This window comes from Dunckerocampus dactyliophorus, chromosome 11, assembly GCF_027744805.1.
Source record: "Dunckerocampus dactyliophorus isolate RoL2022-P2 chromosome 11, RoL_Ddac_1.1, whole genome shotgun sequence".
NCBI lineage: Eukaryota > Metazoa > Chordata > Actinopteri > Syngnathiformes > Syngnathidae > Dunckerocampus > Dunckerocampus dactyliophorus.
In genome coordinates this window covers 16,527,954-16,549,524 of record NC_072829.1, presented here as the reverse complement: position 1 = coordinate 16,549,524, position 21,571 = coordinate 16,527,954, and the positions used below count along the sequence as shown (strand labels likewise).

General features: G+C 38.8%; 1 protein-coding gene across 6 annotated transcripts; it reads left to right on the top strand.

Moving 5' to 3' along the window:
* The first annotated feature begins 1,371 nt into the window (after positions 1-1,371).
* Positions 1,372-21,571, top strand: guf1 (GTP binding elongation factor GUF1). 6 transcript variants are annotated; one of them, XM_054793045.1, is made up of 18 exons: positions 1,372-1,898; positions 3,898-4,009; positions 6,956-7,104; positions 9,320-9,400; positions 9,534-9,611; positions 11,214-11,297; positions 11,375-11,439; positions 11,526-11,729; positions 12,754-12,893; positions 12,975-13,098; positions 13,280-13,406; positions 14,389-14,532; positions 15,261-15,394; positions 15,838-15,870; positions 17,655-17,756; positions 21,007-21,126; positions 21,228-21,264; positions 21,367-21,571. In XM_054793045.1, exons 1-18 carry the CDS (start codon positions 1,695-1,697, stop codon positions 21,499-21,501), a joined length of 2,073 nt encoding a protein of 690 aa, XP_054649020.1. In that variant the 5' UTR covers positions 1,372-1,694; the 3' UTR covers positions 21,502-21,571. The 6 variants fall into 6 exon arrangements, with proteins under 6 accessions (XP_054649020.1, XP_054649019.1, XP_054649022.1 ...); XM_054793044.1 differs by having other exon boundaries at positions 12,742-12,893; XM_054793049.1 differs by lacking the exon at positions 1,372-1,898 and adding an exon at positions 1,907-2,121 and having other exon boundaries at positions 12,742-12,893.

Below are 21,571 nucleotides of genomic sequence, written 5' to 3'. Positions count from 1 at the left end.
CACTGCAGGTATTAGTCGGCTAAAAGTTACAGCAAAAACAAGAAAATGAACAGGCAGACTTAACATTAATGACAATAACGAGAAGGTCATGCAACTCTTCTTTAGAAGTGCAAAAAGAAGTTAAGCACTGCTCATAGTAAAATGTTTGGCAACAAAAGATGAACTCTGATAGCAAGTGATGCTTGCTAAAGTCTGCATGTTTGAACTCCAAAGGTTTGTAGCATTATACACGCATACTTTCCAGGAAATGCTGCTTGAATTTTAGAGCACTCCCTGTAGTGTTTAACCATACAGCAAGCCCTTTGGCTCAGTGCCTCTCATTTGGGATTTGCATGTCCCCATGTTCATTAATTGAATGTATTTCATCTTTACCTTGCTAATATTCAGTGCAAAATATTTTTTTAAAACGCAGGTACTGCTACTGATATATAAAACTGTTGTCAACATCCCCATATCACAAGTGTGTGGTGGCGCTGAGATGAAAGATGCGGTGCTTGCTGCAGGCTTATTCCATGTCTGGACCCTGTGCACTGTGCAGTGCTCCCTCAGCTCATCTCTTCACTGCTGACCTCGTTCCTGCACTCTGAAACTGCAAGATGACAGAAATCACCATTGATGGATGGGAGATAGTCAGCATGGGAGTTATTCATACTGCAGTTATTCAGTATATAATCTGATTTCGTGATAACTTCACATCAAGTTAAAATAGTCAACAGGGTTCAATGAAATGAGGTATTTACTCTTGCTAAGGAGGGCATTTTTACACTGCTTTCATTTTTTTCCACGTGCTGTATATGATTTTTTTTTAAATCGCCACAAAAATAAACAGAAATGCGCTGCAAAATGTGTGAGCGTAGGCGTCGGTCATCATGGGAACATATAAAAGTGAAAAAAGATGCTTACATGACAGACAGGTAGAAAATGGGTTACACAAGAGTTACGTTGCCACGGCAACTCATGTCCGTTTTTTTTCTTCCTCTTCATTCGGCAGGTTTGAGTGGATTTCCGGGTGTTCGAGCGTGTGAGGATGATAAAGTGAGGTATAATTGATGCCAGGATTGTTTTTAGATGTTTTAATCGAATACATGCAACGACATTTGTTGCATGATTAGCCATTACTGGATTTGTTACCTTATTATGCATCTGTTCCGCATTTATTTATTTATTCTTATTCTATTTTCTTAACTGCCCAATCTTGCCTTGTTTGTTTTATTTAAGTGATCTATCTATCTATCTATCTATCTATCTATCTATCTATCTATCTATCTATCTATCTATCTATCTATCTATCTATCTATCTATCTATCTATCTATCTGATTTGACCAGGTACAACCTCAGCAATACAGTTAAAACACACTATGTTATATTTTATATATTACTTTTACTCAACTAAACGAAACAGCTGTGAAATTATTCATTTTGGATAAAGGCCAAGTTCATTTCAATTATTTATCACCTTTTGTTAGGCTTTGTACCGTCTTCCTGTTTCGTCTAGTAACTCATTTCCCAGAATCCTATGCCGGTGACCCAAAATGGCAGCGCCCTGTTGGCTCGTGTCCGGAGTTCTTTCCGGGCTAATAGCTTAAAAAAAGGGTTTACCTTCTCACCAACGGATTATTCTTAACAGTAGATCAACAATTACGTTACTTATGTTCATCATGCTCATTCTGTGAGTTTTCTAGCCGTGATAACGATGCTAGGTTCTTTGGTGAAACGGTGGTGTGAAACGCCACTGACAGTGTCTAGATATATTTTATTGTTTAAACTCCACAAAAGAAAGTCTAGAAATTATAGTTTGAGTTATTCGGTGTTAAGACATCGCTGGATGAAGAGGCAGTCTGCTTTTTCCAACAACTTCAAGCTGCAGTCTTCGAACCTCAGCATACAAACTGACAAGGTAACAATTAGAGATGAACGAGTCGTTCGCAAGTCGCGAGGGTTTTTTTGTACTGTATTGGGATTCACGGGTACTCGTCTCTGTTAACTCAATCACTTACTCACCCGGTTTACCGTACCGCTGTCTAAATTAAAAAGGTTTAAAGCTCAGGAAAACAGCACCCCTAGTGTTTCAGCAAGGAATTACACGTCATGCACTCAACCTTGGCAACACTGCATTTGAGGTGGGTGGATCAATATACTGTACGTATATATTGATATTATTGATTCCAGTGTAATATCATAATGGGGTCGATACGCGTTTTCATGAGATCGACATTTTTCAGTTCTCGTCTGTTTTCACAAATATGTGTTTTTTGTAGTATTGTTGAAATATATTTATATTTCTTATACAATTTGCATTTTGCACATTTGTATCTTAATGAGGTTTTAAGTAGAGCTACAATATGCAAAAGCAAGGAGGGGGAGTGAGACAAAAAGCATTTTGAAAAAGTAATTTATTGAAAACAACAATTAAACTGAAATAGGCTGTTTATCAGCTGATCAAAAGTTTAAGACCATCGCTCAAAAAAATAAAAAAAAACCCTCTCCAAACCAGAACATAAAATGTTCTCAGTAGGACTCAGTATTGAGTAGCTCCACCGTTCTTGTTAATTACTTCAAAAATTGCTTTGGGCATGCTTGATGCAAGTGTTTCCCGGAGGCCAGTGGGAACATTGCTCCAAGTGGTGAAGATGGCTTCACGAAGGGCATCAACTGTCTGGAACTGATGGCCATTTTTATAAACTTCCCTTGCCATCCATCCCCAAATGTTCTCTAAGGGATTTAAATCAGGGGAACATGCAGGATGGTCCAAAAGAGTGATGTTATTCTCCCTGAAGAAGTCCTTCATCAAACGAGCATTGTGAACTGCAGCATTGTCCTGTTGAAAAACCCAGCTGTTACCACACAGATGAGGGTCCTCAGTCATGAGGGATGCCCGCTGCAATATCTGCACGTAAGTACTCGCCGTTTGACGACCCCGCACCACCTGAAGCTCCAGTGTTCCACTGAATGGAAAAAGCACCCCAGATCATGAAGGACACCCCCCCTACCACTTGACTTTTTTGTTCCATAATGCTCAGGGTCTTTAAAAAATGTAGAATGACTGTCTTACTGTGCCCAACCTCAGCAGCCAAGGCACGCTGCGAGAGGCCTCGCTTATGCAGCTCGACAATCCGACCACATTCAAAAAGAAAAAGCTTCTTAGCTTTAACCATCAACCATAGCCTGTGGTCTTAAACTTTTGATCAGCTGATAAACAGCCTATTTCAGTTTAATTGTTGTTTCCAATAAATTACTTTTTCAAAATGTGTTTTGTCTCACTCCCCCTTCTTGTTTTTGCATATTGTAGCGCTGATTAAAACCTCATTAGGATCAAGTTCTAGCAATTTTTGACTGGTCTTAAAATTTTGATCAGGAGTGTATATTGTTGGGAGAAATGGATAATGTCATTAATGACTATTTCAAACGCTACATTGCCCACAATGAAATGCGGTGCGTTATTATGCAGTGATATCTACGTATATCAATGGCTTCAGTCGCCATTGTTCACCACTACTACACAGAAAGTTAAACAGCTAGTCAACACAATTTGTGGTTGCTCGCTCTCAGGAAAACACTGCCCCCTGGTGCTTTGGTCAAGAATAGCAAGTCACAAGACGAGCTCAGCACTCAGCTCTAATCTTAGCATATAACTTTTTAAATTTGCCCAGCACTGACTGTTAGTGTTTACAGCCTTACAGTAGGGAATAAGTTCTTGCACACAGGGGATCTGGGGGCAAAAATCCAAATGCTTGAAATGAGAGCCAATAATCATGATCAACAAATTAAAGGCAAAATCACAAACTCATTTGATGATCCTGAAAAGGTATCGGCGATATTGGTCCTGTTTTCACATTGTACGGGGTGGATACCAACATTTATCGTGTAATGGACTGACTCTTCTTTTTGCAATGTAGGAAGTCATTGACTTGTCCAAGGTTCCTGTGGATAGAATCAGGAATTTCTGCATCATTGCTCATATTGACCATGGAAAAAGCACTTTGGCTGACAGGTTGTTAGAGATGACGGGTAAGTTTGCATATCGACGTATCACGCATGCATGTCTTATACATTTCATTTCATATACTGTACGTTGAGTAAAACTGGACTATTTACGTCCTGATAACTAGTGATGTCCAGATCCGATCTTCAGGATCGGGATTGGTTGCCGATATGCTGTATTTCGAAGATTGGATAATATCGGCTTCCAACTCGGGCCTATCCGGTTGTTGTCTCACGTTTGTGCAGTAATGCACCTCAAACCGGGTTGCCACTCGACTGGTGCCACCCGCAAGAAGAAGAAAACAACACCACAATGGAGACATGCAGTCCGCGGTGTACCGTGGTGAAGTTAGTTTCACGTTGGATGTCGGATATTCGGCTCCATAGCTACAGCGGTAGCTCCCCCTCACTGTGCCCAAACTGCTGTGTCATTTTGCGGAGTGCTCGCACACTGTGGTGGCCAATGGGGGCTGTGGCCACCCCACTGACCATCTAGACCAGGGGTGGCCATTACGTTGATCGCGAGCTACCGGTAGATCGCCAAGGTAGTTTGGGTCAATCGTGTAAACGTCACTTTGTAGTTGTCATATGACATCAGTCAGCTGACATTAAGCTCCCCTCCTGATTCGCGCTTGCTCCCCCGCAGCGTTTCAAGCTACACATGAAGATGCAACTTTCATCTTTATTATTGTGATTATGGATGAACTAACTCTGTGGTAAGATGTCTATATCTATAACAAAAGTTATCTGTTCACTTGTAGCGGCTAGTTACGTAGAAAAAATATTGTTAACTGGCTTTGCGTCGCGTCATGAACTCTACTACAAAAATCTGTGTTTTCTACATATTCGCTTCTTAAACTATTATTTCATGATGAAATAAAAAATGTGCCCATTGGTGAAACCTTTTCAATATGTTGCCTTGACTTCGGCTGCATTGTCTTTTGCATAATCATTTTAAATTCTTGTATATCGCTAATGTTTGATAGCAAATGCTAACTGGATGTAATACATAAAGTATGTGCCCTAATGAACGTTACATAGCTAATCTGACATATTACCAGTACTCAGGTTATGTACACAACTATTTAGGAGTTATGTGGAATTATCTTTATTTCCATATTGAAGTGAATTATGATAGCAACTACTTTGATTACCTGTAAATTTTGAAAATGTGAAATACTAATCATTCATATTTACAATAGAATTTCAGAGTTTACTTGCTACATTTTGTATATGTTATATGTTTTATAGAAAGAGGTAGATCATTTAGATTGTACTTGCATGCTGAGAAAGTGCATGCACTCCTGATATACATGTATAACGTACATAAATACCTACTCATATTTATTAAAATAAATATGGTAAATATATATATATATACTTTCTATATGTATAGTAGTAAGTAGATCTTTGGGACTTGGTCATTTTAAAAGTAGCTCACAGACTAAAAAAGTGTGAGCACCCCTGATCTAGACATTTCAGGTATCAATTTATTGCCACCCCTATGTGAGTAATGGTCTCACCTTGGTCACCCCAATGAAACATTTCTGGCTTCGCCACTGCTCACACAGGAAGTGCTACTCTAACCGCTGGTTGTTTATGCTAGGGATCGTCAATAAATTACTATTACGCTGAAGCGAGCTTGTTAAAAAAATGTCATATATTCTAAATCACACCACAAATTGTTCTATAAACATAAACACGGTAGTCCAAAGGGCATCAACTGTCTGGAACTGATGGCCATTTTTATAAACTTGGTCCAAAAGAGTGATGTTATTCTCCCTGAAGAAGTCCTTGGTCAAGTGAGCATTGTGAACTGCAGCGTTGTCCTTTTGAAAAACTGTTTTAGGCAAGACAAGCTATTCACAACTTTGGAAAATAATGATCAACATTTTCTGATATGTTGCGGACCCAAGCACTAACTGTTTGGTACATATTGATTTGGTCTGTCTAAGGCCTAACCGATTACTCGATTAATTGAACCAACAAGCTTCAGGTTAACAGACTAAGAAAATAATCGTTAGTTGCAGCCCAAATCAGATCAGGACACTTATTTGTTTTTTTTTTGTTTTTTTTTTTTAAATAATTTTATAATATATGCCAATTTCATCAATCTCAAGCAATATGTTTCTTTTATTGATCATTATTAATCAGGTATTGGTTAGTCAATGTTCAGCATTTTATTTATGAATTATACAACATTCTGTAAAAACTATTTTTAGTCCAGTGTCTATTTATGCATTCATCTTTAATCTCTTTGCTTATTTAACTTATTTTATAATTATTCATTTCATTTATCCTTGTCGTATTTACTCTTATTTATTCCATTTTTTTTATTTAGCTTATTTAAAAAAATATTTTTTGTATTTTTTTACTCCGGTTTGCTTATTTGTATTTCCATCCATCCATCTTCTATGCCGCTTATTATCGCTAGGGTCGCGGGTATGCTGGAGACTATCCCAGCTGACTCCGGTCGAAAGGCGGGGTACACCATGGACTGATAACTCTCTAACAGATCGAAGGGGGTTTCAAAGTGTGGGGGCAAACACAGCAAAAGCGCGACCACCCCATTTTTTGTATTTCATCCTCAGGACTTCTAATGCTGTTTGTTGAGAACAGCACAGGGCCCTGGAGTGGTGACGGACAGTTAAAAGCTCTGCTAAGTATGCTGGAGCAAGGCCATTAATGGCCTTGAACACAAATAAAAGGACTTTAAAATGTATTGTAGACTGTACCGGGAGCCAGTGGAGAGAATGGAGAACTGGAGTGATATGAGCGTATTTTGGAGCATTAGTAAGGAGGCGAGCAGCTGCTTTGTGTACCAACTGGAGTCTGCGGAGGAGCGACTGATTTACTCCAGTGTAGAGGGCATTACAATTATATGATATTATTCTACGCTATATTATATATATAAAATATAAAACATACCATTACCATGACCTTGAATTGTTAATGAAAGGTTGCCATGAACAGGTGCCATAGCAAAGACGGACAAGAACAAACAGGTGCTGGACAAGCTACAGGTGGAGAGAGAGAGGGGCATCACCGTGAAGGCCCAGACAGCGTCTTTGTTTTACACACACCAGGACCAGCAGTACCTCCTGAACCTCATCGACACACCAGTAAGTCTTCACATGAATTTTTGTGTAATATAGTAAAAAAAAAAACAAAAAAAACAGAGCTTCTAAAGTCCGACATAATCCCTTCTGGAAGGGTTTGTTCACATTTATAGTAAATTTGTCCCAGGCTCAAACTGTTGCCCCCATAAAACCTTTATTAACTGTACAGACAATGCTTGAACATTCCCAACAAACAAGTTAACCACTGTTAGCTTAAGGCATAAAACTAAAAACAATGTATCTTTATTTATTTGTCGCCCATCTATGACATCATCACCAGTTTACTCTGTAATTCTTTGGTAATAACACAGTTACGCCACAAGTCTCTGTGGTTCTGATTGATCACGGCTGCAAAATAAGCCACAATGGAGCCAAAAAAAAGTTGCAAGTGCCAGGATTTTCATAAAGAAGTTGAGAAAAATGATTGAACGGTGGCCGAGTGGTTAGCATGTTTGCCACACAGTCAGGACTCTGGGTTCGAATCTCCGTTGGGCATCTCTGTGTGGAGTTTGCATGTTCTCCCCGTGCGTGTGTGGGTTTTCTCCGGGTACTCCGGTTTCCTCCCACATCAAAAAACATGCATGTTAGGTTAATTGGAGACTCTAAATTGTCCATAGGTATGAATGTGAGTGTGAATGGTTGTTTGTTTATATGTGCCCTGTGATTAGCTGGCAACCAGTTCAGGGTGTACCCCGCCTCTCACCCGAAGTCAGCTGGGATAGGCTCCAGCATACCCACGACACTAGTGAGGAGAAGCGACATAGAAAATGGAACTCATCGCAAAACACAAAGCTGCCATCGGCGTCTTCCTCAACATGGGCAAATCTTTGTATTATACTTGTTACCGTAATAGTATCTACATTTCATCTTCTTCTTGTTACATTATGCCTTTTTGGTCTATTTTTTTCATTTTTCCACGTGCCACTGGACCATTAAAAAAAACTCAAAAAAAAACGAGCTGCGGTCTGAAATGGCCCCCGGGCTGCACTTTGGACGCTCTTGGTTGACATATTTCACTGGGAAGGGGAAGTGTCACCAAAGTCACTAAAGTCACTAAATTGGCACGACAAATCCCTCCTGCTATGACTTCTTATTCTCTGGCAGGCCAGGTGCATACAAGGTGTGTGCAGAAGTACAATGTACAATGCATATTCTCGCAGTCCCATGTGCAAGGGTGAACAGGCCAAATCTATTCTGTGGCGGGCTTCCACAAATAAATAAATTAATGTATGGGAGTATGTATAGTAGTAGTAGTAATAATAGTTATAGCTAATAATAATAAAAAAAATTCACTATTTCATAAAATTTTAAGAATTGTCCAAAAATTCAATAACGTAAACTAGTGGTTTGCGCACTATTTAAAAAATGACCTGCAAAAAAACTTCCTGATCCTTTAATTCAGCGGTGTCAAACTCCTTTTCATAGGCAGTTATGGCTGTCCTGGGAGAGCCACTTGTGTCTTCCAATATAAATGAATATGAATATGAATATAACCATGATTATTTTTTTTATTATTATTATTACACAAGTGCCCATGCACTTGATTATTTTATTTTAATAACAAATTGACGGATAGCTTGCTTTCAAATGAGAAGCGAAGTGAGATGTGAAGGTGACAAGCAGACATTGAAGGATTTATTTTTGTTAGCATGAAAATGCTTGTTGCGTATAATAAAGTTGAGAAGAACGGCACTCGGTACAATTTTTCTGTCAAAATGAAAGAACAAATAACATTTAGAAGGAAAAGGGTGACACACATTATTCCCAAGCTTTCGCAGGCCACACCTGGCCCCCGGGCCTTGAGTTTCACACATGTGCTTCAGTTGATTTTGCACCGTACTGTAATTTATTGAGATCGGCCTGTGTAATATTGTCATGATTTCATGTGGGCAACAAAGTAGGCCTTTCCGTGTGTCATCTTCTACTCGCATGCTGGGTTAATGAGAGACTGTAAATGATCTTTGTTGTGTTGTTGAGTTGTGAATCCGTATGGTAGTTTGTATGATCGACTGATGACCAGTGCAGGGTTTACAGTACCAGTATTATCTAGTGAAATCTACATATCTACACAAATGTTTATTGTTGCTGTACTTGTTTAGGTGGATTTTTGGTTTCATTCTGAATTGCGGTGAAATCTGACAAAAATGTTAACTTTATTCCCTCATGCTCTTTTGATTTGAATAATCACAAATTTTTGGTCTTGTGCATCTCTCCACAGGGTCATGTTGACTTCAGTTACGAAGTTTCTCGTTCCATTTCTGCATGTCAGGGTGTCCTGCTGATTGTGGACGGCAATCAGGTACACGAGCTGATGGTTGTCTTTGTGTGTGTGTGTGTGTGTGTGTGTGTGTGTGTGTGTGTGTGTGTGTGTGTGTGCGTGTGTGTGTGTAGCAGCATCATGCAGTGGTTGATTGTGTTTGTGCCTTTTTAAGGGGATTCAAGCGCAGACGGTGGCCAACTTCTACCTGGCTTTTGAAGCCCAGCTCACGATCATCCCCGTCATCAACAAGGTAAACAGTGAAACAGCTGTAAGAGCCAGCTCTTTGAGGTGAACAAGACGTACCGGTCGTTTTTTTTTTTTTTTTTTATGTAAAGTTGCATGTGATTGCTGAAAGTGTGTGGTGCCGTGTGTGTGTGTGTGTGTGTGCACTAAGCAGAAGTGGGAGGAAGGGGTTACACTCACAAGCAAGCTGGAATGGTGAAGAAAATGAGCAGCAGGAAACCAAAGCTGAGGCACTTTGTGTTTCTGAATGCCAATCTTCACTAAAGAACTTCACAAAAACTGTTATCTGGATGCTGCTTTTTCTTTAATTTTGCACATTTTCATTCATATTTTGTTTTTTTGATGGGTTGTTTCACTGTAAATAGTTGGAAATTTTCAAATAACACACTATAATAATAGAACAATACTTTAACATATCATATTTATAATAATATTTTTGTCCAACTGAGATTGTTTTTGTGTTTTATAATGAGTTTTTTGTTGCAATCTGTTCCATGTTTAGCAGATAAACTAAGCCTTGTAAACAAATGTTTGATATACAGGAATCCCTCGCCACTTTGAATTTTGCGGCTTCTATTTTCCAAAATGTATTAATCAGGCTGTTTTGTAGTTAAAGTTTTACGTATTTATACTTAAGTCAAGCATTTTCAAGGATAGAAATGGCTAAATTAAGTAAAATACAAATATAAGAAATATCAGAAAACGCATTCAAAGATGTTGCGATGATATGTAGTATTCTACACTAGTCACTAGGTGTCAGTAATGTTACTGTTAATGACACACAAGCACCAGACTTGATCGCCGGAACAACAGGCTTTTATTGCAGGTTTGATTTATCTCACAACAGGCACAATAATTCCTAACACGAGCTACTGTTGCAACCTTTACCCACGCCAAGCTAAAACTCTACTCTGAACCCATAACGTCACTTCTTCTCTGCCCTCCACTCAGCTCCCCTAGCACTGGAACACGTTTACAGCAACACATAAGCACAAGTCTTGTTTATGTCTTAAATAAGACATTTCTTTTCTTATTATGTCTACTATGTTGAGTAATACAAGTGTCCTGGTGACTATAGGGTTGTTATGTCATGTCTAGAGGACTCCAATAATGTTAAAACGCATATTTTGTAGGTCATAAACAGGTTTTCCATGCTCTAAGTAGGAAAATATTCCATTTAAAGCTAAAGAATCCCGCTTTGTGGAAATTCATTTATCACAGTCGGGTCTGGAACCAATTAACCGCGATAAACAAGCAATTACTGTAATTATATTTTTACATTAGAAATTTATTTTGCACATACTTTGGGAAGAAATCAATTTAAGCAAGCCAAAATAACTTTCTCCCATAAAAGAGCTGAAATTCCCATCACTGGTACATAGGAATGGTCATTGACAGGTCTTTAGTATATCTTGTGAGACCTGTCTTTTGCTTTTTACCGTGGCCAAGTGGAAAATTGTTTTGACCCATTGAAGTTTCTGTATGAGTCAACAGAACAACACTACGCCACAGAAGTGCTTTTTAGGAACGTGTGTGAATAAGTGGCACATGTGCATAGATTCAATTATCAGTGCACGTTGGAATAAAAAAGAATTTTCTTTTTTTTCAGATTGATTTGAAAAATGCGGATCCAGAGAGGGTGGAGTCACAGATTGAGAAGGTGTTTGATATTCCTGGTGAGGATTGCATCAGGGTGAGTAGAAGAACACGTGCACTGCTTTCCTGCACCACCACATCACATCTGACTTGATGAATTTCATCTGGTTTCAGATTTCTGCTAAACTTGGCACAAATGTTGAAAAGGTTCTCCAAGCGGTCGTGGAGAGAATTCCGCCGTGAGAAGCCACCCGGCATATTTGTGACATTTGTCACATGGGATTGATGACAATGTTAACATTGGATTGCCCCCCTGTACCCTCAGGCCTGTGGCAAGCCTTGATGACCCATTCAAAGCACTGGTGTTTGACTCCAATTTTGACCACTACAGAGGAGTGGTGGCAAACATCGCTGTGTTTGGGGGTAAGGTGAAAAAAGGGGACAAGATCGTGTCTGCACATCTCGGCAAAGCCTATGAGGTCAACGAGCTGGGGCTTCTTCGCCCAGAAGAGCACCCCACTCAGAAACTGTAAGCTGCTTCCTGCCTCATGTCATGCATTCAATTCAAGTTTTTAATGCTTCTATACTTCGATGCAACAATGCAAAGCATGTTTTAAATACAGTGGAACCTTGGTTAGCGTAATTTAATACAACAATAACCGAAACATACTCGAACCGAATCCATGTGTCCCATAAGAAATAATGTAAATCCAATTAATCTGTTCCAGAAAGCCAAAAATGCTAACACGAAACACATTTTTATACATATACAATTATCATTTTACATGCAGAAAACACTTAATAATGCATATAAATACATATAAATGGTCAATGAAAGGGATACATGAACATTTAAGGCTTTTTTTTGGTTGCATTATTACTTTACATTTTGCTCCATTTCTCAATTTTGGCTTTTTTTTTGTTTATTTTAATTCTACAGTGTGCCACAAGCTCATGAAAAATAAGCCGTGGTCCACAAATGGCCATACTTAGTAGACACTTGGTTTATGTAATTCACTGGGAGGGCGAGGTATTGCCACTTGTATTTGACTTCCCAGGAAATGCATGTCTTTCACTTTAAATGTGTGCAGCACGCACGCACGCACACGCACACACACACACACACACACACACACACATATATATATATATGTATATAAAAATCAGGAAGGTTGGCAAACACTTTTTCACATCACTGTATTTTAACCAAATGAATTTTTCTGCTCTCTTTTTCGGTTATCCTGTATATTAGCAACCCGTATTAACATAAACTCCAAAGGAATCAGTGCCTCACCAGCAATGAACCTCACCACACGTCAACACCATTCATCAGCATGTCGCCAATAATATGCCGCTCAAAGAAAAAAGGGAACACTAAAATAACAAATCCTAGGTCTGAATGAATGAAATATTTTTATTAAATATTTTCTTCTTTACATAGCTGAATGTGCTGACAGCAAAATCACACAAAAAATATCAATGGAAATAAAATTGATATGTTAAATTTATAAACATGTTGCACTTTGCACTTGACTCTGAAGTTTGCTTCTTAGATTTGCTGGCCAGGTGGGCTACCTTATAGCCGGGATGAAGGATGTGAAGGAGGCCCAAATTGGAGATACCCTTTTCCTCCAGGAGCAGCCGGTGGAAGCCCTGCCTGGTTTCAAACCAGCCAAAGCAATGGTCTTTGCAGGTGAGATAATCATTCTCATCAGACCTTGTGGTGCTAGAACCCCTTGATGAGTTTTGTTGTAGCTTGCTGTCTATTTTCCAGGTATGTATCCAGTGGACCAATCAGAATACACCGGCCTTCGCAGCGCCATTGACAGACTGACTCTAAATGACTCAAGTGTCACCGTGCAGAGAGACAGCAGTCTGGCGCTTGGAGCTGGCTGGAGGTCAGTGCAACATAGCTCACAATCCGTAACTGATGAGTGGGTCATTGCATACGCTGTAGAAAGAAATGTTAAGGCTATAATGTGCACAGCATTCTGACACGTGATTCTAATGTGAGACTGAACAACCAATAGACTTGTGCAAAACATCATGACTGAACAGCAGAATGAACTTGTCCTGCAGACTGGGCTTCCTGGGCCTCCTTCACATGGAGGTGTTCAATCAGAGGCTGGAGCAGGAGTACAACGCATCTGTAATCGTAACTGCACCCACTGTTCCATACATCCTGTCGTCCTCGAAACTCATCAAGGTAAGAGTCACCCTCACACTATATTTTCTAGTCCTACGTTGAAGAGCTTGCTCAGTGTCAGCAAGTTTCTATGATTAAATGTATGGCATATGCAGGATGCCTGTTACTGCTTGTATGCTAAAAAAAATCAGATAACTACGTCTTTGGTATTGAATGAGTTAATATGTACCTTTTCTCCTTATCATACACTTTTTTTTGCTCATTTTTGCATAAAAATGTCTGTGGGATTTAAATGAGGGGAACAAGCAGGATGGTCCAAAAGAGTGACTTTGGACACCCCTGAACTAGATGAAGAAATTTCAGTACAATTTTTTAAAATTTTATTTATAAGAAAAAGCATTGTCTTTGAATATATAGACAGTTTTTTAGCCTTTTTACAAAAAATAAAAAATACAGTGGTTCCCCCGCACATTCACCATGCAGCACTCACAGCCCCGCAAATTTGTGGATTTTGGGTCAAATTCTTTTTTCTCCGGAAATAGTCCGAAAACACATCTCATTCTCTCAAGTCGGTAACAATTTATGATAAGTCAGGAGATAACACAGGTAACATGTACAGCATACATGTACCATTGTTGAGACCTTTAAATTTTGCAGTTTGTTTGGTGGTCCTTGAATGCACCACAGTTGTGTGCTGTGACTGTATACAGCTTTACTCTGATGTGTCGATGTCAAGCAAGCAGGAGGGTTCATGGTTTTTCGCCATTTGCTGGTGGTTTTGGAACATAACACCTGTAAAAACCGGGGAAAAATATCAAAGTGGCCCCCCCCCGACACCCTTTCATTTTTCAGTATGTGGTCCTAGGTGGTAAACGTTTGCACACCCATGGTATAACAATACAAATTGAAAACAAAAGAGTCACATAAACTATGACTTGCATTTACATGTAAGTGTCTAGTAAGATAGATAGAAACTTTATGAGAGAAATTCACAGATTGATCTAACTCAACTTCAATTTAAGCTTACTGGTTCTTTTTACAGGAACATGGCAAGGAGGAGATCACAATAGTGAACCCAGCTCATTTCCCAGACAGATCCGTAGTCTCCGAGTATTTAGAGCCCATGGTCATCAGCACCATCCTAGCCCCTGACACGTACACTGGCAAGATTATGACTCTCTGCTTGGTAAGATTTTTTCTATGCTATTTCATTCATTAGCAGAGGTGTGTCTTAATAATTATAATTAATGAACACAGCTGCGAGCAGTGTTGAATGGGCCCTTGCATCCTCTTGCAACTCCATGGCCTTACGGGACACAGGACTCACAGCGACTAGGTGGCACTGTAATTAATTAAGGAAGGAACATCTCTTCAGTGTGCTGTCTTCATCGTACACACCAATTATTATAGAAATCTGACCTTATGAGTCAAATTATTTTGATTTCATGTTGCTTGGCGAGTCATCCAAGGCTCCTCCCACATCTTATGGGACAGCCTAAAATCCTTCAGAACTTACCATCCCCCGTCTGTCTTGTATCAGTGATTTTGTTTTGGTCTCATTCGGTCAAAGTCCCTTGAAGGAGTTTGTCAAAGTACCACCCCTGGTCAAAATAGCCAGTCCAAACAAAAATGTCTGACTTCCTGTTTCAAACATGGGTTCTTGATACTTTTTGTATGCGTCCTGTCACGATAGACATCTCCACCAAATTTCGTGACCGTCAATTTTGGGGGTTCATGTTAGGGGCCGCTAAAATATAACATTTCTGGATGCGTTTGCAAACTCTGATGACTTTTCATGCATGTTAAATGCGAGGAAACGCGGCAAATAATAATAAACGTTTCGGTTTCAAGTCAACCTTCTCCCAGCTATTACTCAGTAATCGGGCCCTAATAATAAAAGTTATTTGTTTGTAGAATCGTAGAGGTATCCAGAAGAATATGGTGTACGTCGATGACCAGCGTGTGATGATGAAGTATCTCTTTCCTTTAAATGAAATTGTTGTGGATTTCTATGACCTCCTCAAGTCTCTGTCATCTGGATATGCCAGGTAAAGTAAAGCATTGAGATTTAAATCCTCAAATCATAGGTGGCCCTCAGTTTATGTATGAGTTCCATTCCTACAAGGGCGATATAAGTCAAGTTTTAGTGTAAGTCAGAACTTGCACCTCAATGAACGCCTAAATCACTCACACTGCAAACAGAACACATGAAGGACATATAAAATAGTCATTAAAAAATTAAATACAATCATTAAAACAGGAATATAAAGAGAACAGCTCCTTACCTTTATAACTGTAGTTGTCTTGCACACTGGAAGAGGCGTTGCAAGGGTGGGAGAGACAGGCTTATTGGGAGGAGGAAGTCTCAATCATGAGACCACGATGCTGCTTAGTTATCACTGTCCATTTCATAGGAGCAAATCCTTTTCAGATGTCTATTTTTACCTCACTTTTCACTGTACTTTCATTTTTGCTGACACTCTACCATCAGAAGACGCTTAGGAGACATCATCAAAGGAAAAAAGTAAGCTAAAAAGAACAAAGGCGACGTCGTCCTCAATGTAGTAACGTGTAACTATGTATTTTGCTGCCACTCACACGTAACTGTTTCTCTTTTTCTTTTTGTACAGTATTACAGTGTATTTTTAAAATGTTAAATATCAAAGGACAGCTTGACAGCCCTGATTTAAATAGACAAAGACAAGTAAATAAGACAAAAACAATGAGCTGGCATTGCTCTACAAGCTGGAACTATTAATGGTGACATGCTATTAATGCTGACACCCCTATTGAAAAGGCAGCCCTTTCAAGAAATGCTGCAAATGTTTGACACACAGTACAAATTGCCTGTGAGAAAATAATGCCAATTCTTCCACTTTACAGATTGAAAGACTGCTTATTAAAGGAAATATTGCATCATTATGATATATTATTAGTAGGGCTGGGTGATATATCAATATTTACTTTAAGCGCTATATGAAAACCAACCATATTGTTGATATCAATATAGACTGGATTTGCACTGTATCTCCCTCATCCCGGCATGCGGGAGGAGGGGCGGAGCAGAAGCCAAGCGGCTCCAGTCGAAGTGACAGCGTCTGCGGTGGAAGAATTAGTCAGCAAGGAATAAGCGGTAGCTCAGTAAAGCGGAGGTAGTTCGAATTCAGAGCATAAAAAAAAATCATTTTCACCACCGTAAACTTGGCACAAACTCCAATACGAGGAATGTGTGAAGCTGCGCGCTGTCTGCCGCGCTCCTGTTGTGTTCCTCATGAAAGGAAAAGCAAAGTGGTGTGCTATTATATAGAGGTGTCCTATCACATTGCTAAGATGTGGTCCCTGTTGCAACAGTGGGGAAAAACGGCTTTACAAACCTGCTGAAAACGATGTCCAGCGAGCTTCGCAGTCACAATCGTTTAGCACGACAAACTACCACAAATGTACAAGGAAGTTAGACAGTTGCTAAGCCTGATGCAGTTGGCAGGTTGGTGTTCCTGGCACAAAATAAGGACACGGTTGTGTCTTCTTAAAATGCTTACCTAAAAAATACTACTGTTCAATTTAAAGTATTTTTGAGTTGCTGACATTTTAAAATTTCCTCTTAAACAGGAAAGTTCTTAAAAAATAAAAGATTCTATTTGACTTTTTCTGTATTTATTTCAAAAAGAGAATGTCCTACTTTATTTTAGAGGCTATTTTTAGATTCGTTTTTTTTTATTTAAAAAAAACATCCTCATGTTAAGTGTTTATTTTAATAAAACAACTTGACATGCATATTTGGCTTTGATTTTGTCTAAACTCACTTTGCTTAAAAAAATATTGGGATATATATTGTATATCGATATTCAACCTAAATATCGGGAGTTTTGGTCCATACCGCCCAGCCCTAATTATTAATTATTATCATAACAGTGGTTTATTTGGTCTCAAAAAATGTTGACAATATCGTTTAGCGTCAATTTATGGGACAAGAAACATTTCAAAATGCACCTGCATTGTTTTCTGACCCGTTTAAATAAAAATGTTTGATTGTCCAGTCATATTTTTTCATTGTACTTTTCAAAAAAATTAATGTTAAAATACCGTGTCTCGTTCTCGTGGATCCAATCCCGTGCATCATCTCGTCTCGTGAGTTGGGTGTCTCTTGACAGCCCTAATAATCACACATCAGTTCATAAGGTTCGTTTTTGTCTGAAATGCTCTTATGCAATTTTATGTGCTATATACAGTATGGCCTTTAATTATTGTGTATCTCAAAATACATCGTCTGTATCTGCTGGATATTCACTTGGACTTTGTTCTTCATAGCTTTGATTATGAAAATGCAGGCTACCAGGCTGCTGACCTGATAAAAATGGATATCCTGCTGAACGGACGCCCAGTTGAAGAACTCACCACAATTATACACAGGTAGGTCTCATAAAACAGTAGACTTTGGACTTAAAGGGCTTCTTCGGAACCTCCTTCTTGACTACTATGTTGTGATTGGTCAACTTCATGAAGTGGCACTTCCACATCATAGACTCATACAACAAAAATACAACATTTTAAACATACTGGAAATGTAGGATAGGGCCTTGTTTAAAAAAATTTAAAAATTAGTAAATGAATATGTATAGTATGTGACGTCATTGTACAGTAATCCCTTGTTTGTTGTGGTTAATTGGTTCCAGATCCAATCATAAGTGATTTTCCACAAAGTAGGGTTCTTTATGGATGTAATATTTTCATAGTCAGAGCATAGAAAACCTGTTTATAGATGTCCTTCTAAATAAGTTTTTTTAACATTATTAAAACCCTCTCGACATGAAATAACTCCGCTAAAGTCACCTTTACACTTGTAATACCCAATACAGTAGCCATAATAACAGAAAATAAGACATAAATAAGGCATAGTATAGACTCACACATTCGCATTGGGAGACTTTTTACTTCCTGTTCTGAACAGTACTTCCTTTGGTGGCTATTGTCTCATCTATGTAACATTACTGACACCTAGTGACCAGAGTAGAATACAACATATCATCTTCTGAATTCCTTATACTGTATATGTATTTTAGTTCATTTATTCATTTTTATGTTTGAAAAGCCTTAATTTAGGGAAAAACATACATACAATTTGTTTAAATATGCACATTTTACTAAGAATAGGCCGAAAAAAGGTGCAAAGCGCAAAGTGGCGAGGGATTACTGTACTGTTATTACCAAATTCGGGCATCAATTGTCTCAATTAAAAAATTTCTCAGCGGGTCATTTGATAAATTCCTCCTTGACTTAGTGATGACAGGACGGTTGAAAGAGATCCAAATCCCTTTTCATTTTGCTGAAATAGGCCTTTCATTGTTTGACCTATACAGTATACTATACCTTGTTACATTGACATATTATCGATGTAAAAGACATCTCTTGAGTTTTAATCACAACTCTTGCGGCATAGGTTAAAGGGTCCTTCAGAAATTCCTCAGAGTTTATGAAGTATAAAATGTATTAGACACCCAGGACAACATGAAAAAATGTCTACTTGGCAGTCAGTGTTACATTTTCTATTATAATGATATTGCAGAGCAGACAAGGACAATGGACCAAAAGTGATGACATACAGCAGATGTGTTCAATGTACTTACCAGTGTAGGAGCTCGTGCACATCCTGGTAATTGAAGTCTTTCACATCACTGATGAAGGCTGCTCTCCAAACGGTCCTTGGAGCTCAGCCCAGCACCGTTTCACTTCATTAGCTCTTCAGGCCAATAGAATTCCAACACATTATAACACACACTTTGGCTTGGCTACCTTGCTTCTTTAAATTAGAATGTAAAATACTCGTAATTCAGCAGACGTTCATTGGCCACCAAGCAAATGTTATGAAACGTTTGCTATGAAAGGATGTTCAACAGCCACATGCTGAGAAGGAACGTCTTCATTGTTGTTGTTGGTTAGCGTGTCTGGTTCTGAATGATGCATTCAGTGAACCTCAGGGGGTGTAAGTATCTACACGGATGGTAGCGTTTCACACTCATAAAATATGGTTATGAGGACAGGAAAGAAGAATTCAGAGATCAAGGACTGGCTAAAAATAGAACACCAGAGGTAGAAATAGATTTTAGTAGATACGATTCATCGATTTAATTGATAAATTTGTTTGTAACCTCATATGAAACTAATGTTGGTAGGTCAAACACACCTCTAAGAGTGAGAATTATTGTAAATTCTGATGAATTCATGCCGTTGTATTTGAAAATAACAGTGACGTACAGTGAGGTTCATGGCTGGTGAAGCACTGATCACTTTTGAGTTGTTTTTTTAATGATAACACAAGTTGCTTGTTAAGCGGATAACAAGAAAAAGAAGAGAATAAAGAATAAATTCACTTTTGTTAATTTTGTTTTCAAATACTTTAGTCCTGTTTTTTTCTGAACTGAAAAACATTTGTAGTCTTACGTTTTTATTCGTATATGAAGTACATGCACCCTATCCTTCTCCAGAAAAAGTTCTGATACTTTGTTGTAAAAGTCAGATCAGTTTCTGGTGAGCTTGGATATACAGTACTGTATAATCCTCCATCTTTGGAGTCAAATTCATTCATTCATTCAGCAGAGCAGAAAAAAAAACTTAAATTTGACTTTCTGCTAGCTAGTACTGCTGCTGCTGTCAAAAAAAACAACTGGCTTTTCTACTCTATGGAAGGACAGCAGTGTCAAGCACCTTCCAGCTCACCCATGCCCCCACCCTGTCAGGATGAGGAGAGTACTGCAAGCACCTCCCTTATGACATTTTTGTATATTTTATTGTCTGAATAGTAAAGGCATCACATGGGCTGTAGAAAGTCATGGTGTATCGTAAATGTTTATTTTATAGTATTGGTGACATGCTGATTAACAAAATGGCAGGCACCCGCGCCGTGATCCAGCTCAGTGCACCTATTGAGTGCACTCAGACGGTAGGCAGGGCTCGCACACTCAGCCGAGAAAAGACCCTCGCAGCAGCCTCATCTTAGGTTTCTGCTCTTTCTCTTGATCAGGAAGGGTGCAAATTCAGCCATGTTTACTTAAGAAAATGATAAAAATGTGATCATTGTTTTATTTTTCACTATGAGGCTCTGCCTCACCTGCCACGTTACTGAAGAAGGAAATCTCCACGTACATTTAAGAACTATTCTCTGGCTTAGAAGTATACAGTATGTCACATTTACACCCCTCACATTTCTGCAAATATTTTATTATATCTTTTCATGGGACCGTCCCAGCTAGTCTTGGAGCATGAGCTGATGAAGCCTGCTCGGACGAGAGGCGAACAATCTTCTGAGACAACCTGAACAGCTTTCAATTCAATGCCCAGAGAATGTTGCAGCGTTCAATGTACAACAGTCACTTTTGATGCAAATGTTGATCTAAAATCGGGGGCGAAGGCCAGCTGAAATAGCTATATACACACTAGGAAATGGCCAGTTATACAATTTAAATGATGACTAGCGATTTCTACGACATCCAATAGCTATTTTCTTCCCGGGAAGTTGGCAACACTTACAACTGTAGATATCTCTCTGTTTGCGTATGCTTCACATAACAGCTTTTAGCCGAGCAATATTGATTATTGTAGGTGTCCAGTTGCAGAGGCATTTGCATTACAAAATAAAGGTGTTTTTGTGAATTTGCATCTGCAGAGAACGTGCATACAGCACTGGAAAAGCCATGTGTGAACGACTCAAAGATTCCATACCAAGGCAGATGTTTGAGATTGCTGTCCAAGCAGCTATCGGAACTAGAGTGATTGCAAGAGAGACGTGAGTAAAGTAATCTTTTCTGTGCACCATGAACAATCTTTTTTAGTAACTATTCTTACGTCTGCCTAAATAACCAACATGACAATCTGTGGCCCTTTCAGAATCAAAGCATACAGAAAAAATGTCCTTGCAAAATGTGTGAGTGTATTTTTCCATTGAGAATAATTTATATTTTCCATGTGTATTATAGTTTTAAATTCATATTTCCCAAATGTAACATTAAACATTCTCTTTTGCTAGTACGGAGGTGACATAACGCGCAAGATGAAGCTCCTGAAGAAACAGGCCGAAGGCAAAAAGAAGATGAGGCGTATCGGCAATGTGGAAGTACCCAAAGATGCTTTTATTAATGTTCTGAAAAGGACAGAAAAATAAAAGTCTAAATATAGTGTAGTGTATGTACTTCTAAATAAAATAATTGATATGTGAAGTGACATTAATTGTA

What these genes read in the sequence shown, in the direction of transcription:
- guf1 (XM_054793044.1), top strand. Translation starts at nt 1,695, where the DNA reads ATGCTAGGTTCTTTGGTGAAACGGTGGTGTGAAACGCCACTGACAGTG. An exon ending in CAGGTTGTTAGAGATGACGG is followed by an intron (nt 4,010 to 6,955) that starts GTAAGTTTGCAT and finishes TGCCATGAACAG; the next exon opens with GTGCCATAGCAAAGACGGAC. An exon ending in TGAACCTCATCGACACACCA is followed by an intron (nt 7,105 to 9,319) that starts GTAAGTCTTCAC and finishes ATCTCTCCACAG; the next exon opens with GGTCATGTTGACTTCAGTTA.